We start from the raw sequence: 21,902 nt of genomic DNA on the forward strand, positions 1-21,902 counted from the left end.
AAAGGTTCCCAAATAAAACAAACCAAAACCTCTTAAGTGTAACTCGTGTGTGTGTGTGTGGGGGGGGGGGGGTGTCAGAGAATGAAAATTCACCATTTTTTTTGTAAGAGTTAAAGTTTATTACAGTATCCATAAACATGTTACGTTTGGGCCTTTACGTTCATAACATCTGGATGTGACCAGCTTCCCCTTGAGAACCTTAGCTGAGAGTGTGGGATACAGTCATTTTAAATCAATGAGTAAAATGAATGAAACACTTCCCCCATTTTGGAAAGAACCATGGTTGTCTGTAAATGTATTTAATTCATTTGTGCCCTGCCTTTCTCCGCAATGGGAACTCAAGGTGGCTTACATCATTCTCCTCCCCTCCATTTTACACACACAACAACCCTAAGAGGTAGGTTAGGCTGAGAGCGTGTGACTGGTAAGCTTCCACGGCACAAGTGGGGATTCAAACCCAGGTCTCCCAGATATTAGTCTAACACTCTTAACCCCTGCACCACACTGTATTCACACACATAACAATAGGTGCATAAGAGACAACCATAGAAATGAGTTCTGCACAGATATGTGAATATCTGAAGGGCCCATGGAGTGTATATTGTTGAGGCTCCAATCTGCAATATTTTTCTTAGTCTCTCTTTGTCAAAGAACCTGAGAAATAGCAAAACAGAAAATACTATGTTGAAAGGGTCTTCTTACACTACTGAATTTGGCACGTTGGTTGTCCTACTGCATTTTCTGCCCTGACCTGGATGGCCCAGGCTAGCCTGATCTCGTCAGATCTCAGAAGCTAAGCAGGGTCAGCCCTGGTTAGTATTTGGATGGGAGACCACCAAGGAAGTCCAGGGTTGCTATACAGAGGAAGGCACTGGCAAACCACCTCTGTTAGTCTCTTGCCTTGAAAACCTCATAAGGCCGTGTTGGCGAACCTATGGCACGCGTGCCGACTCTGGCACGCGTAGCCCTCTCTGCCGGCACGCGCCCGGCCGCCTCCACTCACCCCCCCCCGGGGAAGAAGCCTTCCTTCCCCTTCCCTTCCCGGGCTGGAGGCGAGGGGTCGAGGCGCGGCTTTGCCTGGCCCCGCGCCACGGGCGGTCTGCAGCGACTACGGATTGGGGGCGGGGACAGCGGGCGAGCCGGCAGCAGTCGCCCTCAGGGCCCGCCCGCCCGCTGCAAAAGGCCCCTGAAGGCCGGGCCGCCACCTGCGGCGCCTCCCCCGCTCGGCCAAGAGGAGCCGCCGCCGCCGCCCCGGTTCTGCCCAGCCGAGCGGCCTGTGAAGCGGAGCCGGGGAGCGGGAGCGGCCCGTGCGGTGGGGGGGGGGTGTGCTGCGGTGGCGGCCGGCGGGACTTGCGCCCAAGCAGCCCCCGGAGCCTCTGGGAGGAGGAGTAAGAAGGCTCCTGGCCCAGCCTGGGCTCCGCTGCAGCTGCCAGAGAAACGCAGCGCAGCACGGCCCTCTCTGAAGCCGCAGCGTGCAGGAACGCTGCGGCCCCTTTAAACCCCCTCTCGCCATCGGCAAGAGGAGGCGGGAGGCGGGAGGGAGGAAGATGCTTCCCCCAAGCCGGGAAGGAGAAGCGTCCCTGCACTCCACGCGGCACAGGGGTTGAAACCTCTCTCGGCCGCCGCAGAGGAAGGGAGGGAGGGAGGGAGAAGAGGAAAAAGCCAATCGCTCCCTCCCGGGGCCGGAGCATCCGTGTGGGAGCCGATCAGGTGGAGGACTTTTGTGGACTTGGGGGTGGCGGGGGGAGAGGTGGGAAGGCTGAAGCCCGGTCGCAGGGAGCCGGCTGTGTGTGTGTGTGTGTGAAGGCTTTTCTCTCTTTTCTTCCTTTTTCAGTCACTCTCCTATTCTTTCTCTCCTCTTTCCCCGTCTCTTTCCCCTTCTCTTTTTCCCCTTCTCTTTCTCTTTCCCCTTCTCTTTCTCTTTCTTTCCCCTTCTCTTTCTCTTTCTTTCCCCTTCTCTTTCTCTTTCCCCTTCCCCTTCTCTTTCCCCTTCTCTTTCTCCTTCCCCTTCTCTTTCTCTTTCCCCTTCTCTTTCTCTTTCTTTCCCCTTCTCTTTCTCTTTCCCCTTCTCTTTCTCTTTCCCCTTCCCCTTCTCTTTCTCTTTCCCCTTCTCTTTCTCTTTCCCCTTCCCCTTCCCTTTCCCCTTCTCTTTCTCTTTCCCCTTCCCCTTCTCTTTCCCTTTCCCCTTCTCTTTCTCTTTCCCCTTCCCCTTCTCTTTCTCTTTCCCCTTCTCTTTCTCTTTCCCCTTCCCCTTCCCTTTCTCCTTCCCCTTCCCTTTCCCCTTCTCTTTCTCTTTCCCCTTCCCCTTCTCTTTCCCTTTCCCCTTCTCTTTCTCTTTCCCCTTCTCTTTCCCCTTCCCCTTCTCTTTCTCCTTCTCTTTCTCTTTCCCCTTCTCTTTCTCTTTCTCTTTCTCTTTCCCCTTCTCTTTCTCTTTCCCCTTCCCCTTCTCTTTCTCTTTCCCCTTCTCTTTCCCCTTCCCCTTCTTTCTCCTTCTCTTTCTCTTTCCCCTTCTCTTTCTCTTTCCCCTTCTCTTTCTCTTTCCCCTTCTCTTTCCCCTTCCCCTTTCCCCTTCCCCTTCTCTTTCTCCTTCCCCTTCTCTTTCTCTTTCCCCTTCCCCTTCTCTTTCCCCTTCTCTTTCTCTTTCCCCTTCTCTCTCTCTCTCTCTCTTTCCCCTTCTCTCTCTCTCTCTCTCTTTCCCCTTCTCTCTCTCTCTTTCCCCTTCTCTCTTTCCCCTTCTCTCTCTCTCTCTTTCCCTCTCTTTCCCTCTCTCTCCCTCCCTTTCCCTCTCCCTCCCTCCCCCCTCCCCCTCCCTCCCCCTCCCCCCCTCTCTCTCCTTTTCATGCTTCCTTTCTGCCTTCTTTCTGTCCTTCATTCTTTCCTTCCTTCCTTCCTCCTTTCCGTCCTTCTTTCCTTCCTTCCTTCTTTCTGTCCTTCCTTCCTTCTTCCCTTCCTTCTTTCTGTCCTTCCTTCCTTCTTTCTGTCCTTTCTTCCCTTCCTTCCTCCTTTCCTTCTTTCTGTCCTTCATTCCTTCCTTCTTTCTGTCCTTCATTCCTTCCTTTTTTCTGTCCTTTCTTCCCTTCCTTCCTCCTTTCCTTCTTTCTGTCCTTCATTCCTTCCTTCCTTCTTTCTGTCCTTCATTCCTTCCTTCCTTCTTTCTGTCCTTCATTCCTTCCTTCTTTCTGTCCTTCCTTCTTTCCTTGCTTCTTTCCTTCCTTCCTTCTTCCCTTTCTTTCCTTCTTTCTGTCCTTCCTTCCTTCTTTCCTTCTTTCTTTCCTTCCTTCTTTCCTTCCTTGCAGATCGACCGCAGGCTGCAAGCTGCGCCCCCCTGGCACCTTGGTTGCCTGGGCCCACCGCTGGCTGCCTTCCCACCTGGGAGGAGGGGGAAGACCTGGGGGAGCTGAGACACCCTCCAAGCCTTCTCTGCATAGCCTCCCCTAAGGTTGCCAACCTCCAGGTGGTGGCTGGAGATCTCCTGCTATTACAACTGATCTCCAGCCAATAGAGATCAGTTCCCCTGGAGAAAATGGCCACTTTGGCCATTGGGCTCTATGGCTGTGCAGTCTTCCTCCCCAAACCCCGCCCTCCTCAGGCTTCACCCCCAAAACCTCCCGCCAGTGGTGAAGAGGACCTGTCAACCCTAGCTTCCCCCCCACACACACACACCAGGAGATCTACGCCCGGTATGGCCCCCGAACGATGTTATAAATATGCAAATGGCCCTTAGCAGAAAAAAGGTTCCCCACTCCTGTTCTAAACTAAAACCTCAGTATTCAGGTTAAATTGCCGCATTGGCACTCGGCGATAAATAAGTGGGTTTTGGGTTGCAGTTTGGGCACTCGGTCTCTAAAAGGTTCGCCATCACTGTCATAAGGGGTCGCCATGAGTCGGGTGCGACTTGACGGCACTTTACACACACACACACACACACACACACACACACACACACACACTGAATTTTCCAGTAGGAATTAATTTGACTTTCTTTCATGCAGATTTAGGTAGTGAGTGCTGTAGAAATCAACTACAGTTTAGACATAATCTCATTTAGTGTTTCTGGTTCTCCAGTAGAGATGAAGGCACAAGCTAAAAGCCTGATCTGCTTCCCAGTGAGTTGATGAATTGACTAATTTTTGGCTTCAGTGAATTTTGGGACCATGCCCTAAACTAAGCCGTTAGTAAACTGTTCTCTTCCTGCTTTCTTATAGAAGGATTTGACTGGACGCATGTTAGTCAGTATTTAAGAAAGATTGTAATTAAATCCAGTTTTATGAAAGCATGCATTTGCTCTATCATCAGTTTGTAATGCAAGGCAGGAAGTGGAAGAGGAAAGGCTCTTCCTTAGTGAAACATCCAGTTGTTGATAAGGTCTCATTCTTTATGACTTCATACATTCCTTCTGAGAAATGTAGTTTTACACTTGTACACAGCTGTTTTGTAGGGTATTCAGAAAAGGCACTCCCCATTCCCCTTCTAACTGCTCTGAAAACTGCTCTGCCTTCAAAAGTTCAAAATTAGTAGAAATGCACTTTTTGTAAATGGAGTTGATTTCCATTTAGAGGAATTTTGTTGGTACTCTTTTCATGAAATCCCCCCAAGGTTCTGTAGAAATATATATATAAAGAACAGTGTCTATACAGGTGCATGCATTGCTTCCCATAGGAGTTCACATAGGATTTGGGACTGCTAAAGCTACCCAAAGTGGTTACCTGCACTAAGGCAGTGGTCCTGGACAACAGCTCCACAGTAGAGGGGATGGGCAAAAACAAAACAGCAGCAGCAGGTAGGATATGGAGAAATGGGTCAATTAGTAATGGACAAACAAAAGTTTGTTTTATGATATTTATTTAATGAAAATGACTGTATAACCTTAGGATTGTTAGCCGCCCTGAGCCCAGCTTAGGTCACGAAAAGGCGAGATAGAAATTGAATTAACTAAATAAAAATAACATTTTGAAAATTCTTTCCAAGGATTTGCAGAGTTATGTGTACTGAGGCTCTTTTCTAGATAACCATGTTATAGTCTTAGTGATTTTTGCTGAGAGAATAAAAGTTTAGGCTTTCAAATACAACAAGTATTCATTATGAAGCATTTTAATTTTAAGTATGTTCTCCTCAATTTGGATAGGACTTTACTGCTTGGTAAATTGTTGCTGACCTGCCTAGAAGAGAAGCGGACATACTTACTGATACTCTTCTCTCTTTGGATGTTCTCTCCTGTTCTTAAGATCTGCAGTGATACTTCTTAGACTACAACCATTGTGTGGTCCTACTATAATAAAATAGCAGAGGTCTACCCACTTTTGTTCTATTCTGAGGGAATGTTTTCTTATTTCATAACAATGGTTAAGATATTATGAGTGCGCTCCATTCCTTTCTTGTTTCTCCTTCCTACATGAATTTCCCCATTGCTTCCCTATTCAGCATTAACCATGGTTAGCATTGCCTGCATTTTGATGTAACAACTCACAATGATTTTTCATTACAAGAATGAGCCCTGGTTTGGCAACCTGGTATGTTGTTGAGAAGCAAACTATAATTTGTGATTTAGATGTAATGATGAATTTTGTTGGTCTCTTGTGAATGAGGAAGTCCCAAATTCCCCATCTGTGTGGCAAGGGAGGATAGTTAAAGCAACCCATACATAGCATTCATCTCAGTTACATCTGAGATGTAAAGTTAGCCATAGATAATGCTGAAAAGTGAGGGAGAAGTTAGCATAACATGGAGACAGCATGTGCCTCCAAACTCAGCCTTGACTACAAGATCAGGAAAAAAATTACATAAGACAAGCACAAATGCAGCATTCACATAAAGCAAACCTATTTGCAGAACCTAGTACATTAACAAACCATTTGCCTACTGAATCTGTGAATATCCTTGTGGATGTGAGTTCACATTGGTAACACACGCTTCTTATATTTGCTAATTATTTCCAAGTTCCTAGATCTGTGGTATTTGACAGGCAACTAGAATAACTGGTTCTTTGGTATTTGCTTTTTTGTGTGGCATAAAGACAGTTTCAGCCCTTTGCCTTAAAAGGATAAGGATGAGTCAAGAGGTCATAACAGCTGCATATTCCTTTGGGCAAACAGAAGGATGGGAACTGCTTCTTAATTTCCCCTTCATTCCATGCATAGCAGATGCCTGAATATCTGGTCATGGAAATGGTTGAAGGATATTCAACAATTTGGCCCCAAGGTCATGGCTAATCACTCCCAACTTCAGTGCTTATCTCAATAAAGCATAAAATGTAGGGAGACAAAGATGTGCCTTTTGACGTAATGTCTGCACCAGCAATTAAACACAGCAAACAGGTCATCCATATCTCAGCAGTAATCTACCTGGTTCTGCTAGGGAAGGCTCTATTACCTAATAATCTCTCTGGATTCAAATTACAGCCATATGGAAAATGTGAGTTTAAAATATTACGAATTTAGACCTCTTTCTGTGGGTTCTTCTGTAGCTCTTTTGTTTGTTTGTTTTTGCTACTGTGTTATTCAGACATCTCCACAGATTCTATGAGGGTTATTAAATTACTATTTTTCAAGGAAGCTAAGATATTCACAAGTGTTCAGCCAATGCACATATGCTCTGAAAGCATTTTATCTCTGCCTTCTTTGTTTAAGAAAATATTGATGTACTTGGATGCACAGGCTGGCACAGAATCTAATCTTGTAAGTTTAAAGAATTTATGAATTTTCTAACTCTGTAACTGTTGTATACTAGATTAGGGTGGTTAATTCCAATATATATATTTAAGTTTAGTTTTAATTCAGATAACATTGTTTATTCTGACATACTCTTGAAGGGCAGATAAATGTGAAGGAGACACATTACTTGCTGTATCGCTTGTACAGTAGTGCATCAGGCAGATTAATTTGGGAATTTGTGTTATGAAACGAAGGCTTGTGCTTGTTTTGAAGTGGGCCATTTTCTGCTTTGAAATACAAGAAGGCTAGTCAGCAATTAACTCTTACACCATGGCTGTTACGCTTTTGTCTTTCACCAGCCAATTTTGTATACCTGATCATGAGAGAGAGCAAATAAAGCAGAAGACACCGTCAAGGGATTAAGCAAATGCTTCTACATCTGACATTAGTAGCAAAGAAATCAAGCATTTTCTTTAAGCTTTTGGCTGCACCTCAAGCTAAGTTTTGTCATTGCCTTCTGGAGTGTCATCTTGCTATCTATCTAAATGCTTCATCGCAGGTCTCGTAGATAATTGTTAGGAAGACACACATTTTTGCCAAGTTTTTACACCGAAGTTCTTGCAAAGATATACATATAAGTAGAGTCAGGTGTAGTTAGTATCTCAGGGGAGAGAGCCCTAGAGTACTGTGGCCTCTTTCCTATTGCATTACGAAGGTAACTTGTCGAATCCAGCCTGGAATCCTAATGTATTCCTGTCTCTTTAAGTAGTGTCTAGTGACATTCTAGAAAAGCAGCTTGAACAAGAGCTGCAGGGAAAGATGAGGGAGAAGGTTTTATGGATATCTAGAATTGGGGGAAGTGGGAGCAAGAGACAGAAATCTTTAGAAAGTCCTGTCCCAAAAGTCCTCTTTGTGTTCTAAGACTTCAGCATATGTATATACCATCCAATTCAGGGTGGTTTTCTCTGCATAGGGTCATTTTTTAGTTGTTTTTAACCAAAGATATATTTTGTGATAAATACCCCTTTTTTGTGCATGCATGCATGGAGCAGCCCTCCATAAGCCTCTCGGAACAACCTACCTATAATTTTTTTAAATCTTGTGCATGCTGCAAAGAGATGGGGTTTCCCTCATAATCAGAGTTTGTAGCCGTAGCTTGAAGCTAGTTTACAGCAAGCAACTGATTCATGTTAATCACTTTGCATTACTGGGTCCGCCTCTCACCAATCTGTCAGCAGGAGGTGCCAGTGGTCACAGATCTTTCCTGTCTTCCTTCCTCCCAGCAGTCCCATCAAACCCCAGGAAAGTTCATTACCAGGGATGTGGCCAGGACCCACATGAACTAATAGCCACACAGATTAAGGGGCTACGCTGAGGAGGGGGAAAGGAATATAGTTGCCCTTACTGCCTCTTCCACCAACAGAGCTATGCTGATGGAAGAGGGAATGAGGAAGCAATTTTGACTTCTTCCCCACCTCAGTGCAGTCCTCTCCTAATGGCCATGCCTGTTGGTTCATGTGGGTCCTGCTACCCTGGGAATCAACTTTCTCAGGGTCAAAAAGAAGGGGGTGCATGAGAGAGATCTGGATACAACATACAATGCTTTACAGTGGTGAACGTTTAGTACAGGAAGGTTAAAGAGAGGAAAGAGGAGGGTGGGGAGGAGTAAAGTCATGATACTGAAGCCTATTCTTTGTTGCTAAAAAGAATATGACACCTCCTGAGGTCCATCCTGTGATCATCCCAGCTAGGGGTTGCTAACCTGCAGGTGCTAGCTGGAGATCTCCTATTACAACTGATCTCCAGCCAATAGAGATCAGTTCCCCTGGAGAAAATGGCTTCTTTGGCAATTGGACTCTATGGCATTGAAGTCCCTCCCCTCCCCAAACCCCGCCCTCCCTCCTCAGCCTCCGCCCCAAAAACGTCCGCTGGTGGCAACCCTAATCCCTACCTGCCCTGTTCTGCAACAGCTGCTTTCAGTTTTTGTTTTTAGAGACCCAGCAGAAGACAGTATCTCTCCCAAACTTTTTCTGGAGGCTGCGTCTAGATTTTTAGAAATGAGCAATGAGCTTCCAGCCCTTCTAATACAGAGTCATAAATGACATACATTCCATCACCGGAGCCACAGTTGGAGAAGTGGGAGCTTCGGGAGGTTATCATCCTATTTTTGCTAATTGAGTTTGAGCTAATCTCCTCCCAGGAAGGAAAGCCTCTTAGTGAATGATTTATTCAGTTCCTCTGGGTCCAAATGTAATGGTTGTTACTGCAGCTCGAATTCAGACATGAGAGACCCTTGAGGAGTGTAAGTTTTAAAAGTTCTCTCATGAAAAAATGTTCCAATGAAAACCAGTCTGAGAAGCTGAAAGATTCTGTATGCCTTTTACCATTTGTTATAGCTTTCGAAGTTGCCAAAGATGTTCAGGTACACAGCGCCATGGCAGGTACTCTGCCTGTCAATGGAGCAAGATTTAAGGGTAAGAGAATAATCTACTTTGTGCTATCTGAAATTTAGTTTTTCCTCCTTGTTTGCCTTCCTTGGTTGGTAAGAATTACTGAGTGAATGCCAGTCTCTTTATCTCAGTTAAATAACAAGCCTGTGCCTTTGCACAGTATAATGGTCATCTAGAAATGTTCATAAGCAATACCCCAAGAAAACAACATTTGTTTCTGCAGTGATTTTGTCAGTACAGTGATAACCTACGTTTTGTGGAACAAGAAATACCACTTGGTAATGCACCAGACTTTCTGTAGCTTCCTGCACAATGGAAAGATTAGCTAGCTCTATAAAATAAACATACCAAATTTATGGGGCCAGAAACATTTATTTTAGTATGAAAACATATGAATAGCATACTTTGTTTCAGAATTATTTATGTCTGTGTTTACTTCCTGTGTAAAAAAAACACACACCTAATGTGGCAATGGAGATCATTAAATTGCAGTTTCCAGTATTGTAAAATATCTGTTACCTTCCTTCCATTCAAGTATCTTTTCTTTCTTTTTACGACAGTGGTGATAAAGGCAGGTCTTTATAGCAAGAGCGAAAATCTACAATGGCTTTGCTTACACTAAAAAATGAAATTATATAGATGGAAAGATGTGCTGAAGCTGTATCCCAGGATATGTTAATGTTATGTTAGATACTCTCTATGATGGTAAATTGTGTTCTGTCCGCTTTCCATCAATCAGCTGGAAATGCTTAGCTTTTTTTTCCCCTGCAGTTTTTTTCCTATAACATGTTTTCTTTTTTTTCTTTTTTTTTTATAATTTTTTTTATTTTCATAATAAACACACACAAAAAAAGAAAAAAGAAAAAAAAAGAAAAAAAGAAATACAAAGTACAAAAATTAAGAAAAATAAAAATTACAGATTCAGCGCACTGTTTCTCCATTAATACAATATTCAAATCTATCTATAAATCATACCGTGCCCTGAATCCAAACCGCATCCCCCCCCCACAGTGCCCTCCACCAATGGACTTCCGATGGAGTGTTGCGACATATCAGAAACAAAAAAATTCTATTATCATATCATATTTGAAATCATATTGTACTATAATTCGTTAACTATACTTTTAAAATCCGTTTTTGCCACTTTATCCCAATATGTGGTGGCCTTTGCCCACATACATTTAAATTCCTCCATATCTTTATCTTGTAAAAATGCTGTAATTTTGGCCATCCGCATATACATCCATAGTTTTTCTCGCCACTCTTTGATTGAAGGTTTATTTGTTTGCTTCCATTTTTTAGCAATTATAATTCTTGCCGCAGCAAAACTGTATTGGCATATGACTCTATCACCTTTATCTAGGTCTTTTTTTGGAATACCCAAAAGACAAAAGGCGGGGTCTTTCTTAATTTTTAATTTAATCAAATTATTGGTTTTTTTTCAAAACTAATCTCCAAAACCTCCTTATTTTTTTACGAAACCACCAAACATGCATAAATGTACCTATTTCCATACCACATTTCCAACATAAAGCTTCATCGTCCTTCTTCATTTTGCTTAGTAGTACTGGGGTTATATGCCATCTATAAAACATTTTATACAAATTTTCTCTTATTTCATTTGAAATTGTAAACTTAAATTCCTTTTTCCATAACTTTTCCCAAATTTCCAAATCTATATTATAACCTAAATCTCTCATCCATTTCAGCATCACTAATTTAATCCTTTCTTGTTCCAAATTTGTTTCTATAAGTAGTTTGTAAACCCTACCTATCAATCCTTTATTTCCCTTGGATAATATAATCTCAAGTTTTGATTTGGTTTGATTAAAACCCAACTTATTGTCTTTATTAAAAACATCTCTTAATTTGTAATACATAAACCAATCTTTAATCAAAATTTCTTCTCTTGCTTTCAATATCCATGTACCCTCTTTATATTCCGTTATTTCTCTATAGTTGTTACAGTCCAAATTTAAATGTGCACCTCTTCTCATAAATGCTTCTATAGGATTAATCCAGCCAGGTGTTTTACTTTCAAAAACTTCTTTGTATTTATTCCATATTTGTAATAAGTTTTTTCTAATAATATGAGAATTAAATTCTTTGTTTACTTTCTCCTTTTCATACCACAGGTAGGCATGCCACCCAAATCTCAACTTAAAACCTTCTAGTTCTAATAATTTCGGATTCTCTAAGAGAATCCAATTTTTAATCCAGGTAAAGCATGCTGCTTGATAATACATTTTCAAATCTGGTAATCCAAATCCTCCCGTATCTTTTTGTTCAATTAAGTTATTATATGCAATTCTGTGTCTTTCTTTACCCCAGAGAAATCTCATAATATCTTTTTTCCAGACATCAAATATCTGTACACCCTTAAGTATTGGGAGGTTTTGAAACAAAAAGAGCATTTTTGGTAATATCATCATTTTAACTACTGAAATTCTTCCCCACAGTGATAATGGCAATTTTTCCCAACTTACCAAATCATTTTTTATCTGTTGCCATTGGTTCACATAATTGTCTTGGAATAAATTAAGATTATTATTTGATAACCATATTCCTAAATATTTAACTTTATTTTCAATAGTAAACCCCTATAACATGTTTTCTGATGCAAGAGCACTTGCATAAAGCCATGATGTCCTCCTAATCCCATTTAAGATGTATCTTCCTCTGAACTGGAAAAAAAACCCCAAGATATCAGTGGCAGTGGCATTAATTAACAATTTAAACATATTATTATTGCCTAGTCTGATTAGACAGTGTCTTCCCAAAACTATTTTCTTATTGTACATGGTTATGTGGCTTTATGGATTCTGCTTCTCTCCTGCTGTGTTCAGGAAAGTTCTTTCAGTTATTTTCTTTCTTTCAGTTGAGCATTGGTAGATTTCCTTTTCATGGAGTTAAACATCTAGAACCTCTGATATTTCTCATTTATGTACTAAACTATTAAAAAACCAAGTGCAGACAATAGCAGATATGATTACTGTAGGAATGGTATTTCATGCAAAATATGAAGAATAGATAAGATAATGTGAAAGAATGTGAGTACAGGTTATTTGATCACAGTATTATAGCAGAATGTGTTTGTGGGTATGAGAATACACGAAGAAACCGTAAATCTTCCTAGTATTAATGGATGGAAGTCTTCTTAGTTAGGTCTAGACATGATGGATGGTGCCTGGCTTCTGCCTCCCTTCCCTGTTTAATGTGCACAGAGTTTATTTATTCCTTTCACTGAACAGTGTACTGCCTTCTGAAATAATTCTGAAGTGCTATTCCTGACTAGAAGGTGTGACCCGTGGTTTAACCCATTCTGGATGGGGTTGCACTCTCCTTGAAGGAACAGGCCCATAGTCTGGGGGTGCTCTTGGACCAAGGCCTACTGCTGGATAAGCTGGTGGCAGCTATGGCCAGCAGTACCTCTTATTAGCTTATCAACTGGTTAGCCAGCTGCGGTCTTTCCTGAGCAGAAAAGGTCTGACCATTGCATTCCCTGGTTACATCTAGTTCAAATTACTGCAGTGTGCTCTACATAGGGCTGCCCGTGAGAAGTGTCCAGAAATTTCAACTGATACAGAATGCTGCAGCTAGGATGTAGACTGGAGCAGCTCATAGGGCCCATATCACTCCAGTCTTGGCCCATCCACACTGGCTCTCAATTTATTTCCGAGCACAGTTGAACTTTGTACAGATTGGGGCCAGCATGCATGAAGGACCACCTGTGTGTGTGTAAAGTGCCTTCAAGTTGCAGCTGACTTATGGTGACCCCTTTTGGGGTTTTCATGGCAAGAGACTAACAGAGGTGGTTTTGCCAGTGCCTTCCTCTGTATAGCAACCCTGGTATTCTTGGTGGTCTCCCATCCAAATACTAACCAAAGCTGACCCTGCTTAGCTTTTGAGATCTGACGAGATCAGGATAGCCTGGGCCATCCAGGTCAGGGCGAAGGACCATCTACTCCCATATAAACCTACCCATCCACTCTGATCACCTGAAAAATATGCAGCACAGGTCTTCAGTTGTGTGTCGCTGCCAGCGGCGATTCAAAACTGAAGTCTTCAGTTTAGCGTGACCATCCGCTCTGAAGTCCAGGACTTTGGAGCCGGCGGGTAAGCTAAACTGAAGCCTTCAGTCTAGTGAACTGAAGGCTTCAGTTTAGCATGCCTGACTGCTCCAGAGTCCACATGGACTTCGGAGCTGGTGGACCCAGCCAGCAGGTAAGTGAGGGGTGGGTGGGTTAAAAAATGGCAGCGGGACTAAAGCGGCCCCAAATAATGTCAAATATGTTCGGCATTATTAGAGAATCCGCTTTTCAACTCCCTTTATTTGCCGCTGTTTTTCCCCCCAATTAAAACTGAAAAATGCCCCCCCAAATATATTTTTCGGGTTTTTTCAGTTCGGCTTTATCCAATGCACACCCCTAGATTTTATCCTCAGAGTGATGACGCTTGAAAAACCTGATTTATAACCTTTTCTGCCCTTAATACCAAGGAGGAGGAGAACAGAGATTGAACATAATAAGAAAAAGGTTTATTTACTTGGGGGCGGGGGGGAACCAACTTTATACCATGGAAATGTGTATACATACTTTTAAAAGATCAAAATATGGATATTGGAGTTACAGCCCATTCCTAAGGGAAGCTGTTACAATGGTGGCCAAGAGTGGCTCTGCCACGCCGTCTCCTCAATGGTTTCCCGGCTGCTGATAAGAAATAACTAATGTAAAAAAAAAATAGGAAAATGCCCCCATAGACTTCAATGGGGCTACGATACCAAAAAAGGAAGGGGCGTTCCTGGGGTGAAAGGGGTTAGGAAACGGCCTAAAGGGAGCTCCCCCAAGAACACCCCAGGAATGCCTCCCAGGATGCCGGCCTGGGGACTTGCGCCACTGGGATGCTGCCAGGAGGCAGCGCCTGCACCCAAGCCACAGCGTGGTGTCGTGGTGCCGGCATGGATGCCACCCATGGTGGTGTAAGTGCCCCTTATCATGGATTAAAAGGGCACTTACACCGGCACGGGGTCACACTAGCTCCTAGGGAGCTTCCACTCTTCAGGATTGCAGCCTTAGCCAGGAACTGCCAAGTTCCCCTCAGGTTTCTTAACATTTCAGACAACCTCTATGGCTTTTTTAAAACACAGACCTCAGCCTACACCAATAGCTTTCCCATCTATATACAAGATCCATATACGCGTGCATGCCACACCAGGCCACCACACTGAACAGTCCACTTTTCACCTCAAGTGACTGGAGACAGAGCAAGATCCCTACCCTGCTTAAGGAACTTCTAAACCCTATCTGACTCACATCTCCAGTAAATGGCTCTTTTCCCCTCTGCTCCTCTGCATCCTTCCCAGTGTTCCAAGGGCTCTGCTTGGTTGTTTCTGGCTCTCTAGGGTCTCAGGTAGAGGTCTCTCACATCACCTACTGCCTGGTCCTTTCAACTGGAGACGCTGGGGATTGAACTTGGGATCTCCTGCATGGAAAGCACAGGCTTTTCCATTGAGCCACAGCCCCTCCCCTGTACCACTAGGGTACAAAGGGGGTTGGTAGATACTGGAAAAGGGAACGGACTTGGATCTGTCACAGACATTTTATTACAAGATGGAAGAAAAAATATTAAGCACTTTTCTGAAGAGAATTCGCAGATAGTCTGTGTGAGTTTCCATTTCGCAAATTTTAAAAGACCTGGTGTATTGCAAAACTATTTGTTTTTAATGTGGAAATTCAGCTGTTCAATTAATGTTCCCAGTAGTTTGTGTATATAAAATATACTAAATATGTAGTTGTAATTTTTGTTACATGAGAGACTTTTTCAACTGTATATTAATTTGCAGGAAACAGCATTCCTGAGTAACTTCCCCTCCTTCCTCCCCAAAAGTTGTTTGTGTCTGGTGCTCTGGTGTTGAGATGTCATTGTTCCCTTGTTTACCCCATAATTGCATTCGCATGTAAATGTCTTGATAACCTGGTTTTCTGTACTGTTAGGACTACAGGCACCTTAGGTCATCAGCAGTTGTTTTCTGGAGAGTTGGTAATACTGGATTGCTGCTCCCTCAGAAATTAAGGAGTTCAATATTGTGTGTGCTTTTATGAAAGAAAATGAACAAAATATTGAGCGTTGGAAATAAAGAAGTGCTTTTTGTTCTCTTCTGAGTTTTATTTAAAGCCCAAGGATTTCACATAATTGGTTTTGCTAGATATAAATCATTGGAACACACTGTATTTTGTAAGGAAAGAACTTGGCTTTTCTTGGAATTGTGACTACTTCAGTTACCACAGTAATGAGTTCTGTAGTCTTTCATTTCAAGTAATTCAGTAAATAGTGTATAGTATTGGACTATTTGGGTCTAGCCGGACTACAAACATAAACTGCCTTAACAACCAGTCCTTTCCCCCAGGGAACTCTGGGAATTATAGCTTGGTCAGGAGTGGGAAGAGCTAGTTCATCTTCAGTCTTCGGTGCAGCCCCACATGTGGGACTGCGCCTGCTTGCAGGCCTGCCACCGGAAACTTTTATTAGCCTCAGACCTCTAATTGGGGATGCCCCTCCCCTTGGCAGGCGGGCCGGCTTCCCGCCGAAACCACCGCATGCTCCTGGGCGGGGCATCCCCTCCCTCTTCAGTTCCTTCTTTGCCGCCGCTGAGAACGGAGCTTTTTTGCCAGACCTCAGAACGCTATCGCATTCAGATCTACTTTCGATTTCGTGAGTTTCTTTCAGGCTGCAGCTCAGGGACCCCTGACCAGCCCCGTCTACGATTCCAACCTTCACCGAACGGAAGATATTTCTCTGCACCTCAGTCCCCTCGGCCGTGTGCTGAGAACCGGTATGGCTCCCAAAACGCCCTTCAAGCTCTGTCCTAAGTGTGCCACAAAGATACCGCACATGGACCAACACGAACTGTGTTTAATCTGCTTGTGAGAAGGGCACAACGTGTCAGCCTGCAATATCTGCCCAAAATTCTCTACCAGGGCTCGTAACGCCCGTGCTGACCGCTTAAATGCAGAGCTGTGGAAGAAGGCATTCATGGCCCCCTCCGTTGGATCCAGGACACCGCAAGGCGCGCAATCAGTCCGCTTGGTAGGGCTATCGATTCGGTTCGTCCTGAACCGAAAAACCACCGAATTTCCCCCGATTCGGTGGTTTCCAGTTCGGGACGAACAGAATTCAAAAAAAGGCGGGAAATGGGGGAGCCGAATTCCCCAACTTCGGGGTGTTCGGCAAATAAATTTGTAAAAATTCGGGGTTCGGCGCAGCAGCATAACCGTCAGTTACTTACCACCCCCACCCCTTCTCCAGGCTCCCCCCCTGTACCTTCACGGGGCTTCCCTGAAGGTGCGTGGGGGGCCTTTAAACAGATCTGCGCCTAACAGCTGTTAGACGCAGATCTGCTCACCCCCCCCCCCCCGCGTGCGCCTTCATGGGGCTTCCCTGAAGCCGCACAGGGGGCCCTTTAAACAGATCTGCGCCTAACAGCTCTTAGGCTCAGATCTGTTTCCCCCCCCCCCACGTGCGCCTTCACGGGGCTTCCCTGAAGGCGCGCAGGGGGCTCTTCCCCCCCCCGAATTTCCCCCCAAACTCCGGATCTCGCGCTGAAATTTCACGGATCCGAAGCGGGGGAGTTAGGACTTTGGCACGTCCTGAATTTAAAAGGACTGAATTTTGCCGAAGCCGAACTTTACCGAATTTTTTTTCCAACAGCCCTACCGCTTGGCTCCGATCTCCCCAATGCCCGGATCCAGCTCGGATCTGAGACCGTCGGATCCAGCCTCGCGGTCGGATCCGACTCATGTCTCCAAGAAGCATAAGAGCAAGTCGAAGCACAGAGAGAAACATAGCGGTTCCAGCCAACCAAGCTCCAAGCCGGCTACGCCCGCTCTAATGACCTTGGATCCGACGGTCCTCGAGTCGGATCCGATCCCAGTACCGAGGACACCCTCATTCCATTCGGGCTTCCTGCTCCACTGCTTCTCCGATGTGGAGGTGGATCCCTTGGAGGAACCTCATCTGCCTTTGGATCCGACCCCCTTCGGATCTGAAGAGACTACCTCAGCCACATCCAGCCCCTGTGACTCAACCATCCATTTCACCGGTGCTGGTTAAGGACTGGATCGAGTTCTGCAGATTCAAGTAGATCAACCTGCAGGGCAGACTACTTGCGGTTACCAACCCACAAATGCCTTCACCCTTTACTCCTCTCACTCAGCAAAGCCCTATACTGGAGTTGGAGCTCGATGAATCAGAGGTGCATGCTTCTGTAGACAGCTCAGAAGGTGTTTCTGAACCATCCCCTGATGAGCTGGTAGGGGATACCGAGGCAGTCTCCCCCTCAGAGGATCTGAGAATCAGAACTGAGCAGATGATCAGGATGGCAGAGGCTTTAGACATTAACATCACCACCTCAGATAACAAGCCCAAGGATAACAAGCCTTTACCCTGACTCTCCGGGCATCGCAGCCTTCCCAATCTTGGAGGGCCTCACTGAAGTCACCAAGTCAGTCTGGAAAAAACCAGCTTCCACCCCACCTTCTACAAAGAAAGTAGAGAACCTCTATAGAGTCAAGTCAGAATCTGCAAAATTCCTGATGGTCCATCCCCCCCCCCCCCATCATCCATAGTCACTGGGGAAATGCAGACCAGACAGGGGCAAGGCCAGCACTCCACTCCTTCAGATAAAGAAAGCAGGAGACTAGACCAGCTGGGACGGAAGGTGTACACCTCCTCTGCATTAAGTTTTCGTGTGGCCAACTACCAGACGATAATGGGTGGTTACCAACTTTTCCTTTGGGAAAAAGCCACCCCCCACCTGGAGCTACTGCCTTAGGAGTCAAAGACTGCCATGAAACTGATTCAGGCAGAGGCAACCCGCCTATCCAAACAGGAAATTAGCGTGGGCAAGCATGCTGCTGAGTCTGCCGCCAGGTCCATGGCAACTGCCATCACATTGAGATGTCATTCCTGGCTCTGTACCACCGCTTTGCCTTTGGATACCAGAGCACAAATTGAGGACCTTCCTTTTGAAGGCGAGACACTATTTTCATCTGGCACAACAGAATTCTTGATCAATATAAAGAAAGGTCGCCAGACAGTGAAATCACTCGGCATCACCCCCTCCTTCTCATCACCAAGGGAGAGGTTCCAACCCCGCCAACAAGGCTTCGGTTCTTCCTTCTACAGAAGCCAACGCTACCAGATGTACCAACTGTATCCTCCACAAGGAAAATTCCACCAACAACCTGGTCACTCAGGGCAACGCAAGCCTAACTATAAGCAAAGGCCCATGGCTAGCCCCCAGCGTAAGGACCAACGACCACCTAATCAGAGGTTCTGACTACCGGACCTGGCCTCTCCAGGAGAGTTCCCCTTTCTAGAGAGACTAGCCAAATTTGCCGAAGCTTGGCGCTACATTTGTTCAGGCTCATGGGTTCTCAGAGTCATCCTTGAAGGTTACAGCCTGGAGTTCAAAGCTCAACCCAATTGTTTTCCCACTAGTTTGGCCCAGGACAACCCCTTCCCAGAGTTTGCCTCCCCAGTTGCAAGAACTCTTGCTGAAAGGCGCTGTACAAAAAGCCTCCCCTACTTGTTTTGGCTTCTTCTCCAGAATTTTCATGGTGGAGAAAAAGGATGGGGGCTCCAGACCTATTATTGACCTGAGAGTCCTTAATAAATATTTACGGGTTTCAAAGTTCCGCATGGTCTCACTACCTTCTGTGATGGAGGTCATTTCCCCAGATACTTGGTTTGCGGTTTTAGACCTCAAAGACGCATACTTTCATGTGTCTATACACCCAACCCACAGAAAGTATTTGATGTTCCGTTATGGGGAGGAGGTTTTTCACTACACGGTCCTCCCACTCGGCCTCGCTACAGCCCCTCGGGTTTTCACAAAATGCATGGCCATAATCATGTCATACTTCAGGAGCAAGGGGTGTTGCATCTTCCCGTATCTAGACGACTGGCTAATCACAGCCGACAGTCCAGATACTCTGTCCTCCCATTTGGAACTAGTACTGTCCACATGTGACAAGCTGGGTCTTATGGTCAACCTCAAGAAATCCAGACTGACACCTTCCCTCATGGCCCAGCTTATAGGGGCAATACTAGACTCCAGCAAGGGTAGAGCCTTCCTTCCCCCAGAACGTGTTTCAGCGATCAGACGTATGGTGCAACACTTCATGCGGTGTAGACATCAACCAGTCATATCCATCCAGAGGTTGCTAGGTATCATGGCCTCAATGACAGCTATCACCCCCTTTGCCAGACTGCAAATGAGGGGGCTCCAGAACTGGTTCCTCAAGTCGTTTGACTACTCCCGACATTCCCAGTTACATAGACTCTCCATCCCCAGGGGAGTCCTAAGATCCTTGCAGTGGTGGCTCTCGGAAAGTAATCTCCTCAAGGGTGCACCCTTTGGATACTGGAGCCCTGAGTTTACCCTCACGACAGATGCCTCCTTGGAGGGCTGGGGTGGCCACTGTGAGGGCCTGTCAGTACAAGGTAGATGGGATAGCAAGGAGTCATCCCTGCATATCAATATGTTGGAGTTACGGGCGGTCCGTTACGTACTTACCTCCTTTTCAGATATCCTTCGAGGGTCCAGAACTCTCCTCCAATCCGACAGCACCTCTTCGGTGTATTACATCAACAAACAGGGGAGCACAGGGTCCATCCCACTTTGTCGGGAGGCACAGAGGGTTTGGCAGGTGGCCCTCGCTCACAACATTCAGTTGAAGGCTATACATATAGCAGGAATGCACAACACTTGGGCGGACTCCCTCAGCAGACAATTCCTGACCAACCACGAATGGGAACTCCAAGAAGTTTTCCTACGCCCAGTCTTTCAGGAGTGGGGTGTCCCACAGGTCCACCTATTTGCCACCAGAGGGAACAAGAAAACAGGCACATCCAAATAGTACATTCATGTTGGGACAGTTATGTGATAGTGGTAGCTGATGTCCTGCCTGAGTGCATTTCTAGTAGCCCAAGCAAGAATTTACTTTGGGAGCTGGCTTTCATCCATCTGTAGAGTCATCACTGCTCAAATCCATCATTCAGAAGAATCTTTGGGTCCCTTTGGTGTCATCTGGTACAAGTTACAGGAAGACAAGTTTAGTGACAGAATTTGAGGATCTTGGAGTCTGGGTCATGGTTAGGGATACCATGTTTCCCACTTTTCTCCCTCTCAATACTAGAACGCGGGGTCATTGCTGAAGCTGGAGGGTGAGAGATTCAAAACTGATAAAAGGAAGTATTTCTTCACACAACACATAGTTAAACTGTGGAACTCCCTGCCCCAGGATGTGGTAATGGCTGCCAACTTGGAAGGCTTTAAGAGGGGAGTGGACATGTTCATGGAGGAGAGGGCTATTCATGGCTACTAGTTAAAATGGATGCTAGTAATGATGCATACCTATTCTCTCCAGGATCAGAGCAGCATGCCTATTATATTAGACTGGTGCCTGTCATATTAGGTGCTGTGGAACACAGGCAGGATAATGCTGCTGCAGTCGTCTTTTTTGTGGGCTTTTTAGAGGCACCTGGTTGGCCATTGTATGAACAGGCTGCTGGACTTGATGGGCCTTGGTCTGATCCAGCATGGCTTTTTTTATGTTCTTATGTTCACTATGGAAAGAGATCTCCTGGCATCCTCCCTGTTGCCTGCCAGTGGAAGGAAAATAAGGAGCAAATGGGGGGGGGGGGTAACACCAAGCCAGCATCACTAGGGTTTAACTATAGAGTTCTGGCGAATCATAGAGCATCATCCCCAATGTCATGACATTTCATGACAACATAGCTTCACGTTTTTCACCAGATGTGGCATCGCATGCTGGCATGAGACTGGTGCAACTGTCTCCACCCCCCCCCCCCAAAGCCTGGCACCTGTAGTCATAGTTGATCAGTATGCAGCACTTGACCACATTCAGATTAGCCCTGAGGATGCTGAGGGAAGTGAACCTGTACTAGAGCATGGTGGCCATGACTTTGATGTGTATGCTTGGAAGGCCAAAGTTGTTGAATACCAGGAATGGGTGAACTGCTGCTCATATGTCCAGCGCCGTCTCACGGATGAAACAACATCCTTGATAAGCAAATACTGAGTAACTCTGACTGTCAGGGATGGTCTATCAGTGAGACAAAAGAGTTCAAGGTTGACAATTCTTTTATTTACTTCATAGCCACCTTTTTCAACTGAGACTCAAGGCAGATTATAGAATCATAAAACAATGTAATAAAAGAAAGAGTAATGCAAACTACAGACGATTAATAATTTTTTTAATTGCCTAATTTTTTTTCACAGACATTGAGTTCTGTTCCCTGTATAAAAAGTGCCCTCATGAACCATTCAGTTTTCATACAGCCTTATTCCCTTGAAACAAATACCCTCTTGAACATACCAGGCCAGAGGCCCACAGCCAAAGTGTCCTGTGGGGAATTACCCATCATCTGTACAAATCCAAACATAAGAAGTATATAGCCTTTGAAGAAGGAAAATACCATTCAGAAATAATGCAGAATGGTTACACCCTTATTGGTGGGCATTTTGTGAACACCAGGAAACACCAGGGGCCCAGCCATTGCTACAAAGCCTTCCACGTTTTGAGTCTGGTGACTGGATGGGGCTGTATCACTCACAGGACATCCAGGTCCAGGATGAGCCACTACAGATTTTTGCCAACATGACCACAGTGAAAACCAAAGGAGTGAGGTACAGTTCTGTATTATTCCAGAGATCAATGCTGGGTAACTGCCCACTCTTCCTTCTGATTCTTAGTTTTGTTGGGGGGATGCTATGGGG

The 21,902-nt window shown here is 45.1% G+C and overlaps 1 protein-coding gene across 6 annotated transcripts in view; it reads left to right on the forward strand.

The window, feature by feature from the left end:
- Positions 1–21,902, forward strand: part of PALM2AKAP2 (PALM2 and AKAP2 fusion) — a 356,481-nt gene that overhangs the window by 269,130 nt on the left and 65,449 nt on the right. The window contains exon 1 of one of the 6 annotated variants that reach the window (XM_056848164.1): positions 8,990–9,124. The exons of the other annotated variants lie outside the window; for them this stretch is intronic. Coding sequence (XP_056704142.1) covers positions 9,065–9,124 — 60 coding nt within the window. The 5' untranslated portion in view covers positions 8,990–9,064. Of the gene's footprint in view, positions 1–8,989; positions 9,125–21,902 lie in introns of those variants that run through there. 6 annotated transcript variants of the gene reach the window in all.

This window comes from Euleptes europaea, chromosome 4 (assembly GCF_029931775.1).
Source record: "Euleptes europaea isolate rEulEur1 chromosome 4, rEulEur1.hap1, whole genome shotgun sequence".
NCBI classification, from domain to species: Eukaryota; Metazoa; Chordata; class Lepidosauria; order Squamata; family Sphaerodactylidae; genus Euleptes; species Euleptes europaea.